The following is a 27,962-nucleotide window of genomic DNA, read 5'->3' as shown; positions in this document are numbered from 1 at the left end:
GTAAAAGTATGTTTTCTTTATAACTTCCATTTCGTTCGGGGGGGGGGGGGGGGAGTGGGTAAATGCCTGGAAGAAACTGATCAAAATTCGTACATTACGTTAAAAGCTTCGTCAGTATAGTTAGTAACCTTAACTCCTTCACAACAAATCACAAAGTTAACTGGTTCTCTCCCTTTAATGAATTGAACCGTGATGAGTATTTTTACCTTACTAAAATATAAATGAAATGACTTAACCTATTATTATCAAAGATAAACGCATGAAGAAATTTTAAAGTCGTTCAGTGGTTTAGCTAAATAAAATTTAAAAAATTCATGGAAAATGCACAAGTGCAAGATTATAAAAAGTTACTTAAGTTAAGAAACTTTTTTTTTCTAATTATGACTACCTCTAGGCTACTATAGAAAAAAAGTTTTTCCGCAACGAAGTCATTGTAAATGGTAAAGCACTGCTGATGATTACAGGTATTATCTCAGTTGCTTGAATTGTATTTTTTTTTAATGTCAAGGTTAATCATCACCCTGATTAGAAGTTTTTAAAAAATAATATTAAGTATTATCTTAATTTTGTAAAATTCCAGTTACATATATTTAAACGACATATAGCATTTGTTTTTTTAACTAGGTTTAAATATCTTTTTAATGCTGTAACCAGATTTAATCTGACACCTTTTTGTAAACATACATAACATGAAACCATTTTAACACACACAACCTAAACACCTGAAGAGTAGAGGTAGAAGAGTACCCTTTTTAAAACATTCCATGGGGCAAGTGAAGTAAAGTTCACCTGTTTCTAAGGCTCTGCACTATGCCCAGCCACCTTTTGCTTTCATCAATGTGAGTTAGGTAGGTACCCATCAGACTGGGTGGACGTTTTACTCGGATTCGGTAGAGTGCTAGACTGTCAACCCGAAAGTTTCGAGTTCAAATCAGGTTTAGAAGTCTAGCGCTCTACTTCTAGGTCACGCTGACCTAAACACCTTGACTTTAACACACATTAAATGAAACTTTTGAACAAGCCATACACATTAATTAAACTAATTAAATGGTACCCATGTTAATGACAGTGTGCCTAAACCATTATACTAAAGATTGCCTGAAATGGGCCATGCCAGAAGTAAAAATAAACACCATACTTTGCACTTTGCCGTTCTATAGAATGCCAAGAAGGTGATTGGGTTAAGTGTAGATTAAGCTTATTCCATACAAAAAATTTCACACTATAAGAATTCAGTTTTATTCTTAGAAATTATTTGCACTGTCGAATATGCCACACATTCTTTAGAATGCATTGCATATTATTTAGAATATCTGATTTTTTCACAGTCTAAATATAACATAACTAAATTATTAGTGTTTGGAATCAATTTTTATTCACAACAAAAAGAATATCGATCTGTTTTTTTTTTTGTTTTTAACATAATCAAAGTATCTATGAATATATATAACAATAGTCACCACTTGAAATTTAGTATGCTAAATTATTTTATATTTTAAAACTTAATACTTTGAAAATCTTGTGTGATAAATTTACAATTCATGTCAAATTTACAGTAAAGGCAATGGACTAAATTCAGTCAAATAAAAAAAAAATTATTAAATGCCAACTTTGGTTACGTCATGAAAACTACAAAAGCAAACAGTTTTAACTGCAGCAAGCTCTGACAACATAAAAACAAAATATCTTTCTTTGTGTGACACTCAAAACTGGTAGTTCAAGTACCTGGTTGAAAACTGACAGAACAGGATTGTGAAATAGCTGGAAGGATTCAAACTTCCTGGCTCTATTGATTAAGCTGGCAGGGGGCAGGAGGAACACAATTATGCTGGTCTATTCTGTCTGGAGTGAGGTCCCTTTAAAACCTGTCTTACTGAATAGGAGGCCTGTTAGTGTCAAGCTTCCTTTCTTGCATGAAGAAATTCACTACAGGTTGTAGAAGAGATTGTTGATTCAAATATCCATACATGTAATCATTACAAGGTCTATAGTAGTAAAATACATACTGAATAAAAATCAATTTTAAACAACATTAAATTAGCCAAAAAGCTTAATCTGAAAACACATTGAGATCCAAGTAAATTAAAAATTAATGTAAGCTAAAAACCTTCAAGTTCAGTTAAGCAACAAAATAATATCTTGTTAAAATGTACAAATAGAGGCTGATCTAGCATAACAAGACAGGCCCTTACCTGGAAACCACAAGCAAAAGAAGCTGAACAAGGAAGAACTGGAGACATGGCCTGGAAAAAGACATCTAAGAAGAATGGATACACCTGGGGACAGCTGGAAAGACTAGCCCAGAACAGAAAGCTCTGGTACCAGGAGGACAACCAGACTAACCTAATGTAACTTAAAAAGTACAAACTCTGGTGCGCTGAGACAACATAAGAGTATCAGTTGTAGAACACAAATAGTTTTATTGTTGAAATGTTGGTATAATATATTCATTTTTTCCCAAAAATGAAAATGCTAATTTAACTACAAATGAACACATTTTAAAAATAGATTTAAGAGCCAAAAAAAATTTTAGAAGAATAATTTGAAATTATTCATTAAAAAAACTGTGAAATTAAATCAACAACTAAGCATTTTCATTTTTTTTAAATTTGCTTTTAAGCACATCCACCATTAAATTTGTATTGAGTGTTTATTATAAAGTAAGTACTGACAAAAAGACTAATCAGGAAGATAATACTGGTATTTTATCATTTACTAAGTGGAACAGATAACAGAGATTTATAGATATTAAAACCACATCTGCTAAGGGATATTTCAAGGTAGCACAGAAAAGGTCTTCCAAGTTTTAGTAAACAAGTCATTAACTGTCTTGGTCCTGAATCTCAAACAATTCAAGAAATAAATCTGGGATGGGAATAAATTTATATTTATTAGGTTTATATTGTTGTGCATTGTTTAACTTACAGGTCGAGTACAAGGCACAATAAGATTGTGATGCATAACTGTTGTCAAACAAAATGAATACATATTTAAACACTTTCATTCCTGAATTATGGTTAACTAAAGCTATTGGCTTGATCTCTAATACTATACTATAATTTACAATCAATATAGAAGGCACTCATTCAGCAGCAAGCCAAGTATAAGACATTATTACTCAGTATTTAACATGGGCTGAATAAATAAAAGCAATATTTCAGTTTCATAAATTGTTGTGTTAACAAAAATCAATAGGAAAAAGTAAAGTATGAAAATATGTAACATACGTCAAAATTATGTGTTAAGACTTGCTTACTATAGTTTTGTCACTATTTCAGACCTAGAAAGTGTACAATAAATAAATATACACATGAAACTCACTCAGCTTTCACAACTACAAAAACTAATTCAACAATGTGTTGGTTTCTTCATAAACATAGTGAAGAAAAATAGAAAGAATTATTAGTAGTTTCAAATATGTGACCTCTTAGTTTAACCTTAGATATACAGTTCTGTATTCATTTAGAAACAATTGGTCATAGCCAAAAATTCAAAACATCAGTTTCTCTAGCTTGGGTTGGTAATGCTCTCAGCCAGCATGTATATATTTTTTGGCCAGCAAAACATGAAAGTCACAATGTTGTCCATTCTGTACACTATTGGTTCCAATTTAACTAACTATAAAGTAATGTTTTGATTATGCAAGAGTTTTGTAATGACATGCCCTGAAAACAGTTAAAAACTATGATTCAAGAAACTTAGACCAGCCATTATCTTATATAGAGTTTGTAAAGGACTTTGAACAGAAGTTGACTACCGTGAACATTCAAGAGTGTATGACTCACAATACCAAAGAAATCTTAAATATAATTTAAGTTTATTTTACTATCTGAGATTTGCCATTTGTAAACAGGTACAGTCAAATGATTTATGTACTAGCTATACCCGCAGATTTGTATATCTGGTACATTTAATAACAATTAATTATAAATAAGGTTTTGTGTGGAGCTAAACAGTACTATCTTAGCACCTATACAAATAAATGGTTACAACTAATCAACATCAACTAGAATTTACAACCCAAAATACACAGGCACCTTTGAATTTTTTAAAGTTCTATAACTGTCTCAGAAATCCCTCAAGAATTATCAGTGGAAGGAAACTTTAACATGTAAGCAGGTGGGTCAAGCTCAGGTTCACACAGAGCTTCATAGTACTCCAGACAGCCATACCACTTGATTGATCCCTCCTTGCTGATGAAGCAGTGGATCTTGAGCTCATCATCCGGGTCTTGAAACGTTTCAACAATTAAAGAATCCCCCCAAACACTAGGGGCGAAGTGCACCATTGAGATACGCATGACGTAATAATCTTGCAGCATGTTGGCCAAATGCTGGTAGAAATTTTTGTTAGCGGCTATACTGATATTGTCTATGAAATAGCGGGTGTACGAGGGGTGACGAGTCCTGCCGCTGGTGTCAGTGTCTCGTAGCGGAACCAAAACGTGATGTGTGAAGATCTGACCCACACAGTCTGGGGGCTGGATGGGCCGGTAGTTGTCCGGCATCTCTGGCAGCAGCCTCAAGAACTTGAGCCTCCACCAGTCTGGGATCTGCTCTGTGAGACCAGACTCGCGGTGCACCATTGTGTTGCAGGTCTTCACCATGATAGAGGCTCGCTGTCTACCTCCAAATGTTGCACTGCTGCGGACTGTGTACATGGTGTCCATCATACCCGTCAATTTTAGAGATACCTTTGTCATGGAAATAAACATTATTAGTCATAACTTTCATGCTTGAATTTTTTTTAACTTTTACAATTCTTTTTATTCTGTAGGTCAATATATATTATGGTAGAATATGGTAGAATTTGTAATAAAATCAGCAGAAATTCTTAATTTTTTATCTCACAATTAGTAACCCGGCTTCATAGTAAATTTGCTACATGGGGAAAAAAGTATTTAATAATATCACTGGTATTTTTACCTGAATTGGTGACTTAGCAGTAGTGGTTTCATAAAAATGTCTTCGTATTTCCATGACTAATCCTTTAGCATAGCTGCCAATCCCTTTCCGACTGAGGCTCTGGTAATCCAAAAAGGACTGGATATTTTCATACAGTGCAGCATGTTCAACTCTACCAATAATGTTCATCAGTCGATGAAGATCTGGCTGACCTAAAAGTTTTAATTTTGAAATAATATGTAATGTCTGATTCTCATACATTTAAATAGTTATTTGTTATCCCTTTTTATTAACAACTGTAAAATTTCTTAACCATAGAATTTACACTAATTTGACCAATCCAAAATGAATATGTTTTTCTCACGTAAAAAAATAGAACGGGTTATTATTACTAATTTGCAAGCATCTAGTTCACATAAAAAAATTGAAAAAATTCTGTTATTATTACAATAATGTACAAAACTAGGCCTAAACTTGTACCTGTGTGGCTGATATCATCAAATCGCAGACCAGGGAGTAGTGCTAATGCCTTGTGTTGATCTTTGTGAACTTCCACTCTTAAATTTAGGGAAGGATATGCCCTGAAAATTTAATGATGTAAAAATAAAAATAGCTAAAAATTTGCATCAATTAGAATACAGATAATGGGTTTGAACGTGGTTTCTAGACACATAATATAAATCCAGTTGCTTTGCCTGAAAAATGTAATCTAACACAAGTTTGAGGATGAAAATAGTAATATTGTAATATAGGCCTAAAAACAGTTGCAAGATATATTAAGAAAATGGGTAATAACCAATAATACTTCTACTATATTATAAGAGCTAGAGCTTTACTATCACAATTTAAATTATTGGTGAAAACGGTGTGTTTACTCAATGATTATTAATATATGGACAGTTAGCTCACATCCTTTTTAATTAGGAGATTCCATTATTGTGCCATAGAAGACACTGGTATGGCACATACACCCACGTTGATCATACTCATAGTAGTAGTTAACTTTATACTAGATCTACTAGTGTTAATTTATTAGTAGGCCTATCTATATATAATTCTCTATTTTACCCAACCATGTGGTACACCACGCACGCACGTTGACTCTCTAAACCTCCTCCTGACCCCTCCCTCGCTCTCAAGGCATGAGCAACAGTGTGTACCCACCCACCTCATTTGGACAACTGTGTCTTTCAGGAAGTCTTCACCCATGACGAAATAGCAGCATATGCTGCGCAACGGGTAGGCTCGTAAACTATACTAGGTTAACAACTATGTTGATGCAGTCTTAAAAAAAAAGAAGTTCAAGGACACACATTATAAACTTCATTGTTACCAATTATTTATTTTTAGTCGTGCAACCTAATTCTCTGTGGAGCGCTCTAGGGTTGCTGCGGTGTAATTCCACACACGACAGTGACAAATCATTTTATAAGGGTTTCATCAACACTTTACCATTTTTAGATGTGTGACCTCGTTTTTTTAAAAATGAGTTATTTCAGTGTAAACAGCAACAGCGCTATATTGTATCTTAAGATGTTGGGGTTCATATCTGTCCACACTACATCACATACATCCCTGTACGAACGTCTTGAGTGTACAATAATCACCCTCCATAATATGACGTAGAACACTGTGACACAGCTAGACAACCGCCCAGGTGTCAGGGACTTCTTCTGGAGCCTCTGGTTAACTACTCCCAGGGGCTCCAGGTGCATCTCTAGTTCTGTTTTAGCCATCAAATGTGTTGGCCCACCATGTCCTTATTGAAGGGTTCTCTTTAAAAAACAAATATGGGCTCTATAGTGCTTACAGGTGAACCCTGGGTCTCCAGGACACCCATTTGTTTTGGTCAACAATTATAGTAGTCCACTGTGTTCCTAGTATATGGCAATCTTTAAAACTGGTCCAGTGGATGCACCTTGTGCTGTTTGACCTTTGAATAACTTAGTACCCCAGTGACCCCCTGTTCAGGATGCCCAATCACTGAATCCTAGGTGCTAAGAAAGCTGCCGGGGAGCTCTGGGCACCAAACGGTCCCCAACTTCAAGGCACTGCGCCTCAAAAAAAAAAGATTTTGGAAAAACTTCAGAATAATCTCTAGTGGTTTTCACACCGGTCTGGTGGGTGTCAAAAACATCAATGAAAACCAATCAAGGCCTACTCAATGCTCATCATTCTCAGTAGCTATTTTTTTTTAAATTACCTTTTTTAAAAAAATTAGTTTTGAGAGTTGTGGTAGACTGAGGTGTGACATCATTTAAGTGTTGGGTCCTGGTTTTTAGTGAAGATTTTTTACATTTGGGAAGGAGGGGAGGTAAAGATTAGTTAAATATATTGACGTTACTAAGTTACTTATTTTATAGAGGACCCCAGTGTAGGTAAAAATTAAATGATTTATTTTTACTAAGTGGCCCTAAAAGCTATGCTATGTTTTTTTTAAATCATGAGCATTGCCAACTTTAACTTTTTTCGTGCACGATACATGTATACACTATACAAGTTTTATGTAAGTTTTAAATTAAATTGAAATAAATTGTAGGCCTAAGCACTTTGATATTAAATTCAATATGTCAATATGTGGACCTCAACTGACTTGATCACACCCTCCCCCAGTCCACATAGTCAAAAGTCAATGTTTTTGGACTCAACATTTTCAATCATTCATTATTAGAATCTAGACCTAGATCTAGATCTTTTCTATATTAATAATATTATTATTCATTATTCCTCACTTTAGAATTACTAGATCTAGTACTACTAGATCTCTAGATCTAGATGTCTAGATCTAATCTAGATCTATGCAAAAATTTCTTTTTGTGCATGGCCCTTGGCACTGGCAGTCATTGCTCACCTTAGCAAATGGTTAATTCTGCTGCGAAACATTTTCCCTATCTACAGAAGTCTAGTATAGTATAGTAGATCAAGTGCTTTACCATAGAGTTACATTTTAAATGCATGCATAGTTATCATTAATCAGATTAAAAAATTAAACAACTATGTTTTGGTCTGCTATACAATACAGATACTGAATGCAATGACTATGTCTGCAGTAGGCCTGATAACAAATAACACTTGACCTTTGTACCAGGTTTTTAAAGAAGCATAGGCCTATGCCACAACATAAAGACTTTCGTCATTGGTTTTATTTGGTTTGTGAAAATCCATGTGTCCTGTTAGATATAGATCTAGATCTAGATCTTGAATTTTTTCGTACTAGAAAAAAAATTGTTAAATTTCAATTTACCTGTTTTCAATAGCCTAGGATTTTTTTGAGCAGTTTGCAAAGCTGATTTTATACTCTTATGTAGCCAGAGGACCATCGGGCCTTACTTAGTACAGCTGTCTGTCAAGGTAAACAAACTATTAAACAGGAAGTCTAAAAGCCAACTTACTTTCACTCTCACACGAATGTGATCCAGAAATTTTTCGCTGTTCAGGTGGTAAGAAAAATTAAATCCTAACTTACACAACTTTAATTACCTTTGACATTTTTTAAAATAATATTTACAGGCTAGAGTTTTTTAGATTAGAGATTTTAGATTAAAGTGAATCTCGAGTAGATCTACTAGACTAGTAGTTAGTAGTAGACTAAAGTTAGTAGTAGTAGATCTAGGATCTAGAATCATCAATCTAGATCTAGGCGGCGCCTAGATCATTCTAGTAGTAGATCTAGTAGACTCGAGTCTACTAGCTACTTTGCCTCTGCTAGCTACTCTGCCTATGCTAGATTCTAGACTTCTAGACCTAGATTCTACCTAGTTTGTACTAAATTTAACAGACGAAAATGATGCTTGCGTAAAAAAAAAAAGTAATTTTAACTAGAGCTAGGCCTAGCTAAAAAGAAAAAAATAAACACTAAAATGGCCGTAACTTAAACAGATTATTGATTATAGCGCCAAAAAGAAAAAGGCAGTTGAATGAGCGTTGTTTAAAATACGCAGCGATGACAAAGGCTAACAGCCGATCAATTAAGTCTAAAAATCGCCCGTAATTACTAATTAGGCCTAGCTCTGAAAAAGGCCACTGAACAAGCATCGTTAGAAATACTATACATTTCATTCAAATTATATAGACGAATATGAATAGGCTACGCAGCGTTAATGAGGTTAACCACCGGTCACGAATTATTTACAATGCAGCTACTGTCGGCCCACAATGAAGAAAAAAATCAATATACTAATAAAATTACTTATACAATAATAATTTCCATAATTTTACTTTTTCTGCACAAGCTTCAATTAAATTATAATTAAAATACTAGACTTAACAGTTCATTCAGCAAAAAACAAAAACTTGTTGTTTCTGTCAGGCAACTAGCATAACAATGATGTAACGATACTAAAAATAGTTGACCGAAATTACCCCATGGGTACTTCATCTTCGGGTTAGATTTTGGTAAAAGGAAACAACAATTTTGTAATTAAACATGGTAAATATCTCAATTAGACATTAATCTAGAGTTAGTCTGGCAGTTTTCCTAGTTAGACGGTTGTTTTTGGCGGCGGTTCAGTTTTTACGGAGAGTGCTCCACTAGAAATTCTCTCACTATTTACAACCACAAATCTCACGATTTTTTCTGGCTTTCTAAGGCAGAGTATCCATTTTATTAGCTTTTTGCATTAAAATAATGATGAGAATTTGCGAGATAAAGTTTTTTCATTTGTCGTGGATAGGACCCCTAAAATAAACGTAAAAACCGCAGAAAACGACTAGTGACGTTTCAGGGTCAGAGGTAATTCCGCCATCTCAGTAAAGAGCTGGACTGCTACTTGCTGATGAGTGATGTCTGCGAGGTTGCTAGGGCAGCTAGAATCTCTACTATTCTCTAGAGTCTAGAGTGCTCTAGACTAGAGTAGTAGAGTAGTCTAGAGTCTAGATTCAGACTATCTATAAGCAAAATGACTCAAATTCAGCTTCTAACATTATTTTTAAATGCCAAAGTATGACCTCACACTATCTTCTTCTTTGTTCTAAATTGTATTTATAGTGGGAGATATACAAAAAGTCACACACCTAAAAATACTGATTGGGAATGTGCTGATGAAACCCTCAAATAAAGTGGTGTTATTTTGCTGTGGTGTGTAGTAACAGACCACAGCAACATATGACAGGTACGCAAGTTGCTTATAAAAATGATTAGACATGAAGTGTTACTTTCAACATCCTTATGCGACTATGGTACAGAAAATAGTTCGACTATGGTACAGAAAATAGTTCTAGTAAAGACAAAACAATATGGACTCAAGCTACTTGAGACCATTACTCCTCAGGAGTGGTACTAATTTACCAAGCTACTAAAAAACTGAATAAGTAAGCTGTAAGCCTTTGGACCAGTTGCCTTCACAAAAGCGAATCATTACTGTGGGGTCATCATCACATAGAGCAGGGGTCTCCAAACTTTTCAGCCCGAGGGCCGCATTAACTATCAAATATCAGTTCGTGGGCCAGAGTTTCCTCCATGCATCTCTTTGGGGTGGCGGAGTTCCCCGCACCCCTCCCCCTTCAACGAAATATAATTTATATAGAAATATATATATATTTTTAAAATGCCCCCCCCCCCCCCCCCCCAGGAGAAAAAGTTTGAAAGAAACACTGTCGGGGGCCGACAACACACTCGATGTCCAAGCTTGTTCTCCATGGGCAAACTCAAAAACCCACCCGCTAATTTTTGAACTTGTCTCTGAGGAGGCCATTTGCTTGCTATTCAGTGACCTCCAGCTGTAGTTCATCAGGGCAACTGATTACATTTGCTTCAATTGGGTTTTGAAACAGTCTCACTTCTTCTGCCTTTGAATCCAAGTCAGACAACCGCTACCTAAACTGCATCTGGAGGTCTTTGATGATCTCGCATGCAAATGATGTGGGGAACTCAGCTGTAGTTTCAGCCATGAAGACCTTGCACTGCTGAAAGTGCATCAAGTTGTTGCCCTGTACGTGTTCCAAAAACATGGAACAACTGTCCAGCAACTCACCCATTGCAATTGAAAAATTGCGAAACTTGTTAGCAGTTTTCACTATTTGAGTCACAATGTTTTCATCAATGTCTGCAACACGGAGGGCAATGGTATTTGCACCCAAAGCTACAGCTACATATTCAGATTGTTTTACATTTTCTGGGCAAAGTTCCTCAGCTACTTTTAACAAACATTTTTTCCGTGAACAAAAAGATCTCCGTGGGCCGGATGAGAAGACCTCGCGGGCCAGGGGCGTAGTTTGGAGACCCCTGATATAGAGAGTTGATCAGGCTTACCCCCTTGCCCTAAAAAATGTCAGCTTATCTACAATTTTACAAACATGACTATAGATAATTTTTAAACAATACAAGGGAGATACCAATTTGATGATGTAGCAGGCTTATAGTAGTGTCTTCAGATAAATTGGGGTAAAAGATTTGAGAGAGTTGGAAGCATGCACTGTGACAGAAATAGCAATTATAGACATAAAATAATATTAAATTTTCAACACTTTAATGATACATAAGTTTATCAAAATAATTAACAAATACTGAGCAATGGAAAAAATGGTATTTAATTTTCAACAATTTAATGAGTCAAAAGTATCTATATATATAATTCTCTTCTGGGATCAGTTAGAAAACAAGCTGCAAGCGCGCCTTTGCAGTCCCCTCTCTTCCTCTCTATTACTATCACTACCACCCCCACCCCACCCCACATGATCTGGTGAGCGGTGTTCACTCTGTTTACATTTTACAATCACAGAGACGGGTTTGGTAACGGCTATTAGGGGCAGATAATTTAGTTTGAAACGATTTTAAACTTAGAGGAGGTAACTAAGAGGAGGCTGCTTTCACGTGGGGGGGGGGGGGGGTAATGTTTTTAAGCAAATATTTTCAATGGCAGCATTGGTACTGTCGAATTCACAAATTATAAATTACTGAAAAGTAGAAAAAAAAAACTAAATAGCGGCGTATGATACGCAGCGGGTCGGCTCGTATCAAAATAATTTACATAAATGAAATACTGAACTATGAAAAAATGGCATTTAATTTTCATCAGTTTAATAAGACAAAAGTATTTAACATAAAAACTGAACAATGAACAGTATAGCTAGATGCAAGAGAACTACCCTAAAACAGCTTAACCCCTTTTATATCAAGTTACATGTAGTAGCACTCTTACCATATCATTTTTACCTTTTTGTGCCCAAGACACATAGGGCCGCCACAGAAAGCTCCCTCAACTTTTACCGGTCACTGGCAATTTTCCTGGCAGTCCCCCATGACAGTCCGTCGCCATCTTCTTTTTTCGATTAATTTGGAAACTGTTTCCATTTTGATATCTCCTAGTAATTTATCATTTGAGATGGTGTTCAGACAGTGTATGCCTTTATTTTGTTCTGTCAATGTCACAATTAATAAAATTTTCATGCAGAATCAACTACTTTTTTGTGTGTAAAATTTTGAAAACCTATTGCGATGAATATATTGGTATTAGCCGAAATATAATATAAGTTAATAGTCCTTACATAATATAACGCTAATTTTTATCTTCCACTACACTTTGTAGCACATCATCACAAGTCTTGACAACCCCTATGTAATAGCTTTGCTGCAATAGTTGCACAATTGCATGTTCATCTTCTCCAAGGCATACATCATTCAGTACAATTTGTGATTTTAATATCACAATTTTAAGTTAATTGAGCTGAGAATAAAAATCAAAAAACATATTTAGCTTTTGGGTTTTTTACAACTGACCATCCAACAGCTTAATTCCTAAGAAATATAAGCTTTCAGTTTTGTGATGTCATTACATTTGAATGATTGCTTAAAAATGTCTTATCTCCTGTCCAGGATGTTAAAACAAAGAAATAGCTACTATAAATCTCTACACTTCTTAATGCCAAAATTAATTGTCTTTACTTTAGAAGAGTAAGAGGTACGACCGTACGGTTTATGACTTAAAGTGTTTGTTTCTGGAAACAGGAACCTATTATGTTCATGCTGTCACAGAAAATGGGCATGTTTTATTCATGAATGTAACCAAATATTCTTCATTTGATCCACAACACTTCAAATTCTCTAAATTCTTAACACAAAAAAAAAAGTTTATTATTATAGTATTATCAAAAAACTTTGTAAGAAATTGAAGAGATTTATTCAATTTACATGTAAAGCTTTTGAAAACATTCTTTTTCCTGAATAATATCTCATTGTTCTCTGTGGTTGTGTTTGTACTAAATTTAATGTATATATTATTTTTAACCAGTAGACTGGATTACATCTTATTACATGTGTAACACCAGATTTAAAAGTTTATTATAAACTACTTGAACAATATTCTGGACTCAATCAGACCTAGTACAAAATGTACCATTAGGCTACAAACAATAATAAATATTTCAATGTTAAATGGTGCCTTGTATAACCTTTAATATTGTCATTGCAACATATGCTTGTGACTGTTCCCTCCCTAAAGGTTGGATCAATTATCTTCCTCATTATCTTACCATATGATGTAATTTCTATTGTTGCTACTGTACACATTAATACTGGGCATTTACATTTACAATAAGTTTTAATTATCAACTTAAAGATACTGTAGTTAGAGTATGTAACATCTTTTGTATAGTGTTGATTTTTTTAAAAATGTTACATAATGGACTGCATCAACATTAAATTATAACACTTTGTTATAAAAACAAAAAATTTTTAATGAAAATTTCCAATTTTAAAATGGAATTTTTTTTAAATGCAAATCAATTCAACAGTTACACTTAAATGTCTAATTATAGATTTTTAAAAATCCGTGTGCTTATTCAGATAAGTTACAGATGATTATGTGCAGTATAACTTCCTTGTATCAGTAAATTAGTCATGGAAATCCATGGATGCAGCCTGAAGTGGTTTAATGAATACACAAATGTTTTTTATAATGAGAGCACTTCTGATTTATTTTTCTCACAGTCTTTTGCTATTCACAGTTATTGTTTTTTCTCACTCTTTGGCTGTCTTTTTTTTTTCATAGTCTTTGGCTGTCTTTATTTTCTCTTAATATTAGGCTGATTTATTTGTCTCTTAATATTAGGCTGATTTATTTTTCTCAGTCTTTGGCTACCTTTATTTTCTCAATCTTTGGCTCTTTTTTTTTCTCAGTTTTTGGCTGTCTTCTTTTTTTCTTATTCTTTGGCTGTCTTTTTTTCTCTCAATATTAGGCTGATTTATTTTTCTCACTCTTTGGCTGTCTTTTTTTTCTCAGTCTTTGGCTGTCTTTTTTTCTTAGTCTTTGGCTGTCTTTTTTTTCAGTCTTTGGCTCTTTTTCTCTCAATATTTGACTGATTTATTTTTCTCAGTCTTTGACTGTTTTTTTCTCTATGGTTGTTGACAGCTGTTTGATTCATGATATGCTTGCTTCATTCAGTTTTTACTTCTGTTTTGAAAAATCCTTAACATTTGTTAACAAACAGGATCGTGGGCTTTTGTTAATTACTTAAACACTAGACATACAAGTCACACACCCACTTTCTAGACCTAACTATCAAAGAGATTTCATGTTTCTTAGATATCAGCAAATGAAGGAATTGTTTGTCAGCACTCTATACCTTTTTCAGACTTGAGTTAGGTATCTATTATTAGAGCTGGGTCAACTCATGGATATGATCTATGTGCTAATTAGAAATTTTTATGAACCGATTCATTTAATGTTACTGTTGTTATTATTATTACAGAAAGTCTGCTGCTTAAGATTGTTATAAAAGTTTTTAATTTTTAACTTTGAATATTTTTGCCAGGCCAAGATATTAAAGACTGTGATGGTGAACAATCTATCATAATATCAGCACTCAGCTGCAAGAATTGAACCTAACCGACACAATGTGTGAGTCCCAGCCCTATATGCCAGGAAGGCCAGTACCAAGGGCAGATAATTACACTCCTGTTATTCCAAGGGCCAAGCGATCAGAAACTGGAGCTACAATCATTCAGATAACTTCTGAACCATACGTAAGTCCTACTGTAAATACTAACCCAGGAAATAAGGTAGGAATGCACGGCACAGCAGTAATTAATATAGATCTTTTGAATGATGCCTAAGTCTTTTTAACATTTTTGAACATGTCATGATTTTCTTATTGTTGGAATATTTCAGACAGAACATTCTATAATGCAAGCATATGGAAGTCCTTCTGGAATTACCAACCCAGGAAATAAGGTAGGAACACAAGGCACAATAGCAATTTATATCATTCTTACAATAGCTGCCTTTTTAACTCTTTTTTAAAAGTATTAATTATGTTCTGATTTACTTTTTTGTTGGAATATTTCAGACAGAGCATGCTATTAAAGAACTTGAGTCTGGAATAGTTGTAACATTATACCATGTGAAGAAACGTCCAGAAAATTTGACGTTATGCCTGCGTTCCCAGTTGTTTACCATGGTTTTTGTTCGAGCCTTGGGAGGGAAACCCGTATATACAGGTGTGTAGCCAAATTATTGGTTGGATATAATATACTGGTAGGATTTATATAGGTGTGTGGCCATATTTTGGTATGATTTATATAGGTGTGTAGCCATAATGGTAGGACGTATACACATGTATAGCCATAATGGTAGGATGTGTACACATGTGTAGCCATATTATTGGTAGGATTTAAACAAGTGTGTAGCCAAATTATAGGTAGGAATTATTTCTCTTATTGAGATCTCCAGAATCTTAAGATAATCCATATTTAGGAATCACAAATAGAAATTTTATATTAAACATTTATATTTGCAGTGGATTTGAGTCAGCTGAAAGAAATAGTAACAGACCCCCTCCCTAGGTTAGCAAGATGCCCAGAAGGAGTGTTTGTAGAGAAACCAGAGTTGGCCATCACAATTTACTTTGGTGCTACATTCATGCTGAACTCACTAACTTTCTCAGGTGAGACCACATGAAAACAGACAGTGAGTAGATTATACAAAGTCTGAACTTTGTTGTAGAGAATACATGTATACATTAAAGTCTGGATTAAATATTTTTAGAACATAAACTGAGAGCAGAAAAACACATTACTAACTAATTCTGGTAATTTAAAAATATATTATTTTCTTTTTAAGTTTTTTTTAAAAATAAAGATTGATGCATATCAAGATTTGAATATGAGTACTTTTTTTATATTTAGCCTACCTACAATTTGATAATTTTCGAATTGTTTGAAAATTGTATTCAGTGAAGGTTGCAATTCAGAATAGTTTCTGATTTTACCCAGTAAATGTCAAAGAAAGTTAGTTTATTTGTCAATATACTTTTTTTATTAAATTGGCTCTTTTTTTTTACAGTAAAAGACAGAACAGATTTTACTGTTATAGAGGTAGCCATCAGGGACTGTTTGGAGAAAATTGCAAATGAAAATGCTTATAGCCGAAAACAAAGGTTGGTTACAAGTGCAGTTTATTATATTCGAGTAAAGGTTTCTTACTTGTGTAATATCAGTGTGTGAGTGTGTTAAAGATTTATTACTAGTATGATGTCATTCCAGTAAGTAAAAGTTTTTTTACTAGTAGTGTGTTTATTACTTGTATTTTATCATTGTTGTTGTGTGTTAAAGACTTATGACTTGTATGTTAACATTGTTGACTTGTGTCAGAGGTTTGCTTCCTAAATTAAAAAATGAAACTTTCTGGAAAGGGTTATTAATAGTTAATAAATATAAATAATAGGTTAATATATTTATACAAGGTAATTTGAATATTAGGTGATGAATAACTGTTAATGCATGCCATATAAACATGTCATCTTACTCCATATACTTAGCATTAATGTGATATTGTGTGTATTGCAATATTTAATTAAAAAATAAATTAAAACCCCGAGGATTAAACTTCTGTAAAAAAAAGCGCAAACAAGCACTCATTTATTTTCAGATGGTTGTATAGGGAATACAGTAAAATCCAGCAGCTAAGCGGAGGTTTTCTACACTCAAGTAAAGATGGGAAGTAAGTAATTTTGGTTTACTGTAAACTTTTGTAGTTACCATCACTGCTCAACACATGTATAAAAACTACTTTTAGTTTTATCAACATTACTTTTTCTAATATATATTCTAAGAGTTCAATACACAGTTGGGTCAGCTATGAATGGCATCGCATTTTATAAGCTGATTTCCCCCTCCACTTCAAATGATACATCAAAGTTCTCTCTATCTTCCTGTAACCATTATATTAATACCCCATAATCATAATCTTCAACATTTTTCTTTGTCCTTTAAAAAATAAAAATAAAAACATTTCACTGACATTATTATTAGCAATTTAACTTACATTTAATTCTCTGATTATAAGGAGAATTTTCCAGATCTCTTCTTGTATTTAGGAATTTATGTTTATATAAAAGCCTTGTAAATGCACTCATGTAACCTTTTGCTTTTGGATTAAAGGTTTAAACACTTGTTGCAAGTGTAAGCAATTTTAAGCTCTAATATAACTGCTCTAATTACATAGACATTACATAACCCAACATAGAGAATCAACAGAGCCCGACCTGTACTTTATTTAGGCTAATTTAGTGTACAAAACTTTTAATAGAGCCTGGCCTGTTGGCCTACTTTATATAACAGAACCTGACTTTATTGAGACTAATATAGTGGACAAAACTTTAACAAAGCCTGACCTGTTGACCTACTTTAGACTAATCTAGTGGACAAAACTTTGCAGATTTTGCTGAACCAACCTTAAAAAATTAGGCTGTTCCATTTTTTATATCAAAAACTTACTCAAGATAGTTTGCTAAAAAATGTTTTGTTAATGTTGCTTCATATATAATTTCTTTAACATTTCTAGTTAATTAAATTTAAATTGCTTATACCTCATTAGTTTTCATATGTAGACTTCCAGTAAAAGACTTGATACATATTGAAAGATCGTATTATTCTGTTCTGATGATTGAGTCATGCTTTGCTTACTGATCTCCACCAACAAAAATTTAGGTTTCACCGCCACAGTAAAGAGGTGTATGAGCCGAGGTACCAGTATGTTTTGATAGCCCCTCAGACTCATAACGAGCCTGATAGTCTTTAACCCTTTAACCTGAGATTACTGACATTCTAACACTTTTTATGTATTAACTTTTATGTTGGGAATTGGAGGGTTGATTTTGATGGGTTGGATTGGGATAGAAATGTAAGAAATTAATTTTTTAAAATTATTTCACCTTATGATTTAGTATTTAGTTAAATTATCATAATAGTAAACATGACTGAAAATGGCTAACAGTTAAAGATTAGATCTATATAAGGAAAATTTTGAATTAAGTGATATTTAAGTTAAAAGATATATAAGTGACAAAAATCATGTTTGGGTATTTACTTTAGGTAGATTATAAGGTGTGGCTGAACAGGTTTGATAAATAAAAATTCAACTTTTTATTTTTGGAAAAATGTATTTACTTATTAACACACTAAAACACCTAACAGTTGGTGTAATAAAAATCTAATATAATTTTTTATAACTTTGTTATTGTTGAGTCGACAGTTTTGGAATTATAAGGGAGTTTGAGTCATGGGATGGTTGAGCTAAAGCACAGGACTGAAATCGTGACTGTCTTGAGTTTGGTTCCTGGCTCAGGTTTATCATGTCCATTGAGATATCCTAAGGTGTGATCGAGTCTGTAAAGCTCATGGTTGCTAAGCTGAAAAATCTTGAGTTTGAACCCTCATGCAGATAAGGCTCTTTAGCTGGGGACAGCCACTCTTCTAGGAGAGACAACTCCAAAAGCAAACAACTGCTGCCTTGTAGTTTGTTCTTGGTTGGACAAAGGCTATGGAAGCAAATCCAAAAAGAAAAGCAGGCTGAACTCTGAGTCAATGGCCTCAATACTTAATTGTGTTGGAGGAGATCCCTTCCAACACTAAAATTCAGAACGATGAAGAATTAGAAGAAGATATTCTTTAGTGGGGAAAATATAAAGCTGATGGAAGCCTGATGTCGATAAGGAAAAATAAAGGCTGCAAAAATCACTTCTTATTGCCATAGAAGCAAATTGCCTCATTGACATATGCCATAAAATTTAGAATAATAAACTAAATATTATTTTTATTTTAAAAGTTATAGAAGTGGCAAGTTTATTAACAAAATTCTTTGTTTTAAAATTATTGCAGGTTTCTTTACTAATTTTTTTATTTTTTTTAAACACATTTTACTTTGGGGTCATCTGTAAATAATGCCACATATTTGTGCATGATTTTACTACCCTCCACCCTCACTCTTATAGTCACAAAACATCAGGACCCCCCCCCCCCTCCCTCATCACAATTTAAACCTTCCTTCCACTACCACTCAAACTGAATTATTTATGTTTTAGCAAAGATCTATTTACATGAATGAATCCTGTTTTTTGGCTTATTTAATTTTTTAGCTGAGTGTTGTTCCTAAAAGTATGTCAAGAAGCATGAACAGTAGTAGATCATCATCTGTTTGAAGCCTTTGGTATCTCTGGTTAAAATATATCAATTTTCGTTCTAACAATTCTGCCATGTATAAAAAAGGCTCATATGTTTCCAACAATAAAACAAAGGAACTTTTCAAAATATGAATGCTTTTGGTTTTTTTACAAGTCAAATGAATCATCTCAAAATATTTCTGTTTTTCTTTCTCTACCTCAACCCTTGCAATATTTTACTTGCTCATACAGATGACCATTTTCTGTCAAATGTTTCTATGCTGTTTGACTCAAATAAATCCTACTAAAAATTTAACAATATGCTTGTAATCATCACATTAGCTGTGTGTATTTAAAATGTACTTATAGAGATCTACATTATACCCTTATTTATTGTGCCATCTGGGTTTGATAACCTTTTGACTGACTGACATTATATTACATGTAAATTTGGTATTAATTTTAATACTTTTACATATTTTTTAATAAACATTTTTCTTATCACTTATTATCTCATTATTATACTATGCTATTTTAACTTTCTCACGTTTGCAATAATCTAACATGTTCATATTAATGCTCACAATAAATAGTTAATTTCTGTTTAAAAATATTTTTAAAAAACTTTTTCTAATTTCAAATTAGAAAAAAACTTTAAGCAACAGAAATATATCTGTAATCAGATGTTCTTATGTTTGTTTTCTGCCAAAAAAAAATTCTGCCAAAATTGTATACTAATGTATAACCATTTTTTTCTCCAGAATCAACATTAAGCAGATCATGACATGGTTGTTACAGCACACAGACTCTATAACTAAACACTACCTGATGCTAACTAAAGGGGTTAGTACAGCTACTCTATAACTAAACACTACCTGATGCTAACTAAAGGGGTTAGTACAGCTACTCTATAACTAAACACTACCTGATGCTAACTAAAGGGGTTAGTACAGCTACTCTATAACTAAACACTACCTGATGCTAACTAAAGGGGTTAGTACAGCTACTCTATAACTAAACACTACCTGATGTTAACTAAAGGGGTTAGTACAGCTACTCTATAACTAAACACTACCTGATGCTAACTAAAGGGGTTAGTACAGCTACTCTATAACTAAACACTACCTGATGTTAACTGAAGGGGTTAGTACAGCTACTCTATAATTTAACACTACCTGATGCTAACTAAAGGGGTTAGTACAGCTACTCTATAACTAAACACTACCTGATGCTAACTAAAGGGGTTAGTACAGCTACTCTATAACTAAACACTACCTGATGCTAACTAAAGGGGTTAGTACAGCTACTCTATAACTAAACACTACCTGATGCTAACTAAAGGGGTTAGTACAGCTACTCTATAACTAAACACTACCTGATGCTAACTAAAGGAGTTAGTACAGCTACTCCATAACTAAACACTACCTGATGCTAACTAAAGGGGTTAGTACAGCTACTCTATAACTAAACACTACCTGATGCTAACTAAAGGGGTTAGTACAGCTACTCTATAACTAAACACTACCTGATGCTAACTAAAGGGGTTAGTACAGCTACTCTATAACTAAACACTACCTGATGCTAACTAAAGGGGTTAGTACAGCTACTCTATAACTAAACACTACCTGATGTTAACTAAAGGGGTTAGTACAGCTACTCTATAACTAAACACTACCTGATGCTAACTAAAGGGGTTAGTACAGCTACTCTATAACTAAACACTACCTGATGTTAACTGAAGGGGTTAGTACAGCTACTCTATAACTAAACACTACCTGATGCTAACTAAAGGGGTTAGTACAGCTACTCTATAACTAAACACTACCTGATGCTAACTGAAGGGGTTAGTACAGCTACTCTATAACTAAACACTACCTGATGCTAACTAAAGGGGTTAGTACAGCTACTCTATAACTAAACACTACCTGATGCTAACTAAAGGGGTTAGTACAGCTACTCTATAATTAAACACTTCCTGATGCTAACTAAAGGGGTTAGTACAGCTACTCTATAACTAAACACTACCTGATGCTAACTAAAGGGGTTAGTACAGCTACTCTATAACTAAACACTACCTGATGCTAACTAAAGGGGTTAGTACAGCTACTCTATAACTAAACACTACCTGATGCTAACTAAAGGGGTTAGTACAGCTACTCTATAACTAAACACTACCTGATGCTAACTAAAGGGGTTAGTACAGCTACTCTATAACTAAACACTACCTGATGCTAACTAAAGGGGTTAGTACAGCTACTCTATAACTAAACACTACCTGATGCTAACTAAAGGGGTTAGTACAGCTACTCTATAACTAAACACTACCTGATGCTAACTAAAGGGGTTAGTACAGCTACTCTATAACTAAACACTACCTGATGCTAACTAAAGGGGTTAGTACAGCTACTCTATAACTAAACACTACCTGATGCTAACTAAAGGGGTTAGTACAGCTACTCTATAACTAAACACTACCTGATGCTAACTAAAGGGGTTAGTACAGCTACTCTATAACTAAACACTACCTGATGCTAACTAAAGGGGTTAGTACAGCTACTCTATAACTAAACACTACCTGATGCTAACTAAAGGGGTTAGTACAGTGCAAGCCTGGATTAACCCATTCATGGCTGTGACATGATTTTATGTTTTTCTTTGTTTACATCATTTTGACTGTACTTGTGCCCTACTTCGACATATCAACACCACACCAATGTCACTTTGCTTCTCAAATTATTTTAGCCTTATTCAAAAATATCTGGATAGAATATTGATTTTTTAATTTTAGTTGTTTCTAATTATTTATTTATGTATGAACAAAAGTGCGTTGGAAGTGTTTTTTAAATCAAAGTTTTAAAACTTATTTTGTTTGGTAAATGATGGCAGATAAAAAAATCAAAATTTCTCTCAAGTACATTTTGGATATAGTTAACAGAGTATTGCTCTGAGCTTAAAACAGTTCTCCCCATTGAATTCAATGTCAATTCAAATCACTTTACGACTGATGAAAAAACTTCAGCCATAGGTGTGTCTCTGGGTTACATGATGACTCTCATCATTCTACTCTAATTATTTTTCTCATTCAGAAACTCTGCTTCAGCTCAGATTCTCTTGAGATCCACCAGTTCTCTCAGTTGCTGAGTGAATTATTTAAGCCAAATCCAGTTGTGAGTTCTCTTGGTTTTTTTTTTCCATGAGATTGTAAATTGTATATCATTTGTAGTTTTATTTATAATTTGTAGTTTTATTTATCATTTGTAGTTTTATTTATCATTTGCAGTGTTATTTATCATTTGTAGTTTTATTTATCATTTGCAGTTTTATTTATCATTTGTAGTTTTATTTATCATTAGTATTTGTATTTATCATTAGTTTTTTTTATTATTCAGTATTTCTTTGGCTTTTCCCCCTATAAATACTCCAATTGATTACATTGTCTTAAAATAGTTTTCTCCTTTATTTGTTAGGTGGAGCGATTACTTAAAGATTATGGACAGAGTTTGCCTGACTGTAATTGGTCAGTATTATCTGGAATGTTATGCAAATTATTGGTTTCAAAATAATTTTTAAAAACTGCTATGGCTGTTTTAAAAGCATTGCAAAAATTATAAATGAAAATGATTTTAAAAATGTTATTTAGTGCATTTTATATGGAGAAAACAATGTCACATATTTAAGGATAGGTTTCAAATGTATAGTTGATAAATATTTTTTTTTAATTTGTTAATGAAAACAAATTAATCTTAATGGAATATATTTTGTTTTACAGATTGTATATTAGAAAAAAAATGTGTTTCTCTCCACAGTATACTTTCATCCGCTTCATTTAATAAGTTTTTAACATCTGAGCAAAATGTAAGTTGTATTAATTAAGACATTCTGATGATTGTTTGTCTGTTGTTAGCTCCAGCCTCAAGCTGCACTACTCTGTTATTGTTGTCCACTGATTATCTCCCTTGTTTTTTTGTTTTTTTTTTTTTGGGGGGGGGGGGGGGCGTAGAACCATTTTGACATATCAACATTATTTTACTTTGCTTGTTTGAATATTGTTAACATGATACTTGTTCTGTGTGAAATGAAAACAGTTATGAATGGATGGATATCAGCATGATAAACAATTTATTTTTGTTTGGTAGAAAAACTCTTAATGTCAAGTTTTTTAAATTTTATTTCTTCTGCACTTATGTTCTGTGTTTACTTTCAGGAAGAAGTTGACCCTAGTTTCATCACCAGGTTAATGTCCACATGTCTAGCCCCAACTAAAGGTCCATTTTTTGACTTGCGTTTTACTGCTAGAGAGGTGACCAACTTTTCCTTAATGATAAAATTTTGTTTTCAATACTTTTTTTCTCAGTGTAAATACTATCTTTTGTAATATTTTCTCTCTTTGTGAATTCTGCCATTTGTAATATTTTCTCATTATTGATAATTTTTACTCATTATAAATACTACTTTATGTAAAGCTTTTCTCTCCTTCTAGTTTGAAGCCCACCTTTATGTAAAGCTTTTCTCTCCTCCTAGTTTGAAGACTACCTTTATGTAAAACATTTCTCTGCTCCTAGTTTGAAGACTACCTTTATGTAAAACATTTCTCTGCTCCTAGTTTGAAGACTACCTTTACTCAGAGTCCAATTCTATTCTGGATCCCAGAGAGAGAACGGTCCACCAGGACATGGGATACTCATTGTCCTGTTACTGGATTGCGTCCTCCCATAACACGTAAGTTTTTAATTGACCAGTCAGTTGTCATTAGATATCAGAAAAATAATTGAAAATGGATAAAAACTATTTCATGTGCAGTTTTTTTTCCATTTCATATGGACATATTGAGCTTTAAAGATTCATCCAGACTCTCTTACCCTGTCTATGTCTCACATGTGCATCTCTCCTGACTCTCTTACCCTGTCTATGTCTCACATGTGCATCTCTCCTGACTCTCTTACCCTGTCTATGTCTCACATGTGCATCTCTCCTGACTCTCTTACCCTGTCTATGTCTCACATGTGCATCTCTCCTGACTCTCTTACCCTGTCTATGTCTCACATGTGCATCTCTCCTGACTCTCTCCCCCTGTCTATGTCTCACATGTGCATCTCTCCTGACTCTCTCCCCCTGTCTATGTCTCACATGTGCATCTCTCCTGACTCTCTCCCCCTGTCTATGTTTCACATGTGCATCTCTTTTGACTCTCTTACCCTGTCTATGTCTCACATGTGCATCTCTTTTGACTCTCTTACCCTGTCTATGTCTCACATGTGCATCTCTCCTGACTCTCTCCCCCTGTCTATGTCTCACATGTGCATCTCTTTTGACTCTCTTACCCTGTCTATGTCTCACATGTGCATCTCTTTTGACTCTCTTACCCTGTCTATGTCTCACATGTGCATCTCTCCTGACTCTCTTACCCTGTCTATGTCTCACATGTGCATCTCTTTTGACTCTCTTACCCTGTCTATGTCTCACATGTGCATCTCTTTTGACTCTCTTACCCTGTCTATGTCTCACATGTGCATCTCTTTTGACTCTCTTACCCTGTCTATGTCTCACATGTGCATCTCTTTTGACTCTCTTACCCTGTCTATGTCTCACATGTGCATCTCTCCTGACTCTCTTACCCTGTCTATGTCTCACATGTGTATCCCCCCCACCCACACATTGACATGTTAACTATCAACACATGAACTGTATGAGAGAGTAACAATGTAACTGAACTACTCCTGCACAGATATCTAACTGGAGACCAGTGGAAAAGTGAATCTCATGTTGAAGCTTATGTCCGCAGCTTACAGATGGGATGTCGATGTGTTGAGTGTCAGTATTTTTTTTTATATATCCAAGTATTTAGTCCATTGGTTCTGAACCTTTTTGGAAGTACCGACCCCCCACCAGTTTCATATGCGCAGTCACCAAACCCTTCTTTTGCTATGACAAAATGCGATCGTGAATCATTTGAGTCAAGTGTATGTATTGACCTCCGTGGAAGAACCACAGTTAGTCTTTAAAGCTACATGCAAAAGATTTGTTCTTAAATTAGTACTTTGTAAAATTATAAGTAACAAAGTTTAATTTAAAAAAAGAAAGTGCTGAGTAGTTTTGCAGCATTTTTTTTCCTTCCATGTTTTTATATAACTTCCTGAATTTTTTTTTTAGTGGACTGCTGGGATGGTCCAGATGGTAAACCAATTATCACTCATGGGAAAACACTGACAGGAAAAATCCGGGTGGTGGATGTCCTAAAGACCATCAAAGAACACGCTTGGGAAGTGTCAGAGTACGTTTTGCCATACTGTCATTTAATAAAACTCCTGAGCCAGTTTGGTCATGCAGTAAAGTACAGTAAATCAATATCTTGTTTTATAGGTACCCTCTTATTTTATCACTTGAGAACCACTGCAACTTAGTCCAACAAAGAATAATAGCAACACAGCTGAAAGAAATATTTGGAGGTAATACTGTGGCTGTATTGCTTTTTTACTCACTTGTCTTCTTTCTCATCAACCATTTCTTTCATCTACTTTTTCTCTCATCCACCATCCGACTTATCCATGTATTGGCTAAAAGCTGCCCCAGTCAACTGAAATATTTACTATCTCATCCATAATCCAACTTATCCATGTATTGGTCAAAAGCTGCCCCAGTCAACTGAAATATTTACTATCTCATCCACCATCCAACTTATCCATGTATTGGTCAAAAGCTGCCCCGGTCAACTGAAATATTTACCTTACAGATGAGCTTCTTACTGAACAGGTGGATGTCAATGAGACTTGTCTCCCCTCTCCACAGAATTTGCTTAGAAAAGTCATCATTAAGGTAAAGTCAAGTCTGAGCTACTTTGTCAGATTTCTTTTCTTTTTTTTTTTTACCTTATCCAGCCATCAGTAATTTTTTTCCTGGTTGAATGTAATTCGTGTAATGAAATTAAGAAGATGTGTGTAGTTTTCTTCCTTACATGATGATCACATCACAGTGAACTTTGCAGATGTAACTAAAGCAGTATTTACCCATCTCACAGCTCCTGAAGGGTTAATTTTTCTTTTCTCATGGATTATTGTGAGATTATTGTCATGGCTGATTTTTTTTAATGTACATCTCTGTTAAACTTGGGACATTCATAAGTAGGATCTAGTGAATGAGCTCTAGTCATTGATATTGTGTTTACACCATTTTAAAAGCTTATTCTTTGTTTCAAGTTAATGGACCCCCTTCATTGATATTGTGTTTACACCATTTTAAAAGCTTATTCTTTGTTTCAAGTTAATGGACCCCCTTCATTGATATTGTGTTTACACCATTTTAAAAGCTTATTCTTTGTTTCAAGTTAATGGACCCCCGTCATTGATATTGTGTTTACACCATTTTAAAAGCTTATTCTTTGTTTCAAGTGAATGTGCTCCTGTCATTGATATTGTGTTTACACCATTTTTAAAGCTTATTCTTTGTTTCAAGTTCATGGGCTCTAGTCATTGATATTGAATATAACACCATTTTTAAAACTTTCACTTTTTTATTTTTTTTATTTTTTTGTAGAACAAGAAACTTCAGAGAGATGGAAGGCTGATGGAAAATAAAAATTATGTTGATTTAGGTATGTGTTAAATTTTGTGTTCTTTTCACACTAAGTTCACTTTTTTTTTTTACATTTTTATCCTTGAAATATACCTGTATATTTTCTTTTGCCCTAATAATTACACTTGGTTTTTGTTTTTGGAAAGAAAATAAAAATTATGTTGATTTAGTTATGTGTTAAATTTTACTTCCTTTTCACACGCAGTTGGTTCTTGTTAGTTTTTAGATATTTTATTTTTAAGCAGTAGCTGTATGACATTTTTTGTGCACTAATAATTCCACTGGGTTTTTTAAACAGTCACTGTCCCACATGTTTTGTTTTGTATATAAAATAATTTTTTTTATTTTATTTTCAGCTGATTTAAATGACAATGATACCAAGAAGCATGCCATACTGCACATGAAATATGCAGCAGAAAGGGTATTTAATTATGATTTCACTGTACTGATATATTTTTGAATAAAAAAGAAAACAATTTATAGGGAATCCTTAATAAATTAAATAATTAATTTTTCAGCAAAGTGTAAAAAAAAATAAAAAATTATTAAATTGTTATTTTGATAACTTTTCATTGTTTGAAACTTTTAATTACTTATTTTACAATGTAATAGAAGACTTTTGTGATCTATAGAAATGGTACGAGTACAATGTTGTCCTGACTGACACCCACATATGTTTTACACCGCATGTGGTAGAGGTGGAGGAGGAAGTAGAGTTTGAGGAGATTGATGATGATTACTATGAAGTAAGTAACTTGTGCTCTTTTATTGTTAATTGATGAGTAACTTTCAGTGTCAGTTGATTACATTGAAGTAAGTTGCTCTTACTCTTGCAATGCTAGAAAACAAAACAAAAATGGTTTATTAGTTTACATTGTACTTCATCACCTCAGTCTAGAAACCCATCTGTTATTTTTAATATATAAAAATTATGTGGACATGATATACTTAACTGCTTCTGAAAGTCCCAATTTGTAGGCTCTTTTTACCAATATAGTTTTATTTTTTATACTCCAACTTTTCTTTTTTTGCCATTTACAAGAAATTTTTTAAACTTAATACTATTCAATACTTACTTAAGTCAACATAGCTTGTTATGAAGGTAATTATTTT

The 27,962-nt window shown here is 33.7% G+C and overlaps 2 protein-coding genes across 9 annotated transcripts in view; one reads left to right on the top strand and one right to left on the bottom strand.

Moving 5' to 3' along the window:
- Positions 1 to 3,471: 3,471 nt before the first annotated feature.
- On the bottom strand, positions 3,472 to 7,968 carry LOC131935403 (uncharacterized). Its single transcript, XM_059291793.1, has 4 exons — positions 7,756 to 7,968; positions 5,385 to 5,485; positions 4,926 to 5,116; positions 3,472 to 4,693 (listed from the first exon to the last, which is right to left on the bottom strand). Exons 1-4 carry the CDS (start codon positions 7,785 to 7,787, stop codon positions 4,079 to 4,081), a joined length of 939 nt encoding a protein of 312 aa, XP_059147776.1. The 5' UTR covers positions 7,788 to 7,968; the 3' UTR covers positions 3,472 to 4,078.
- Positions 7,969 to 8,070: 102 nt separating this feature from the next.
- The window catches only part of LOC131935392 (1-phosphatidylinositol 4,5-bisphosphate phosphodiesterase gamma-1), a 32,860-nt gene continuing 12,968 nt past the window's right edge, over positions 8,071 to 27,962 (top strand). Inside the window, exons 1-22 of one of the 8 annotated variants that reach the window (XM_059291770.1) lie at positions 8,249 to 8,344; positions 9,892 to 10,015; positions 14,655 to 14,865; positions 15,011 to 15,073; positions 15,189 to 15,339; positions 15,639 to 15,785; positions 16,184 to 16,277; positions 16,769 to 16,840; positions 17,830 to 17,865; positions 20,042 to 20,123; positions 22,367 to 22,447; positions 22,748 to 22,797; positions 23,087 to 23,135; positions 23,485 to 23,580; positions 23,884 to 23,999; positions 25,006 to 25,091; positions 25,431 to 25,551; positions 25,641 to 25,726; positions 26,011 to 26,093; positions 26,811 to 26,868; positions 27,206 to 27,270; positions 27,482 to 27,595. In XM_059291770.1, coding sequence (XP_059147753.1) covers positions 14,737 to 14,865; positions 15,011 to 15,073; positions 15,189 to 15,339; positions 15,639 to 15,785; positions 16,184 to 16,277; positions 16,769 to 16,840; positions 17,830 to 17,865; positions 20,042 to 20,123; positions 22,367 to 22,447; positions 22,748 to 22,797; positions 23,087 to 23,135; positions 23,485 to 23,580; positions 23,884 to 23,999; positions 25,006 to 25,091; positions 25,431 to 25,551; positions 25,641 to 25,726; positions 26,011 to 26,093; positions 26,811 to 26,868; positions 27,206 to 27,270; positions 27,482 to 27,595 — 1,779 coding nt within the window. In that variant the 5' untranslated portion in view covers positions 8,249 to 8,344; positions 9,892 to 10,015; positions 14,655 to 14,736. Of the gene's footprint in view, positions 8,345 to 9,891; positions 10,016 to 14,233; positions 14,486 to 14,654; positions 14,866 to 15,010; positions 15,074 to 15,188; positions 15,340 to 15,638; positions 15,786 to 16,183; positions 16,278 to 16,768; positions 16,841 to 17,829; positions 17,866 to 20,041; positions 20,124 to 20,694; positions 20,724 to 21,842; positions 21,874 to 22,366; positions 22,448 to 22,747; positions 22,798 to 23,086; positions 23,136 to 23,484; positions 23,581 to 23,883; positions 24,000 to 25,005; positions 25,092 to 25,430; positions 25,552 to 25,640; positions 25,727 to 26,010; positions 26,094 to 26,810; positions 26,869 to 27,205; positions 27,271 to 27,481; positions 27,596 to 27,962 lie in introns of those variants that run through there. The other 7 variants (XM_059291773.1, XM_059291771.1, XM_059291769.1 and 4 more) reach the window with 7 other exon arrangements.

The sequence above is a fragment of the Physella acuta genome, unplaced genomic scaffold, assembly GCF_028476545.2.
Source record: "Physella acuta isolate Inbredline_101_S28 unplaced genomic scaffold, ASM2847654v3 ptg000144l, whole genome shotgun sequence".
Taxonomy (NCBI): domain Eukaryota; kingdom Metazoa; phylum Mollusca; class Gastropoda; family Physidae; genus Physella; species Physella acuta.
The sequence above is the reverse complement of the archived record's forward strand: the minus strand, read 5'-3'. Positions and strand labels throughout refer to the sequence as shown.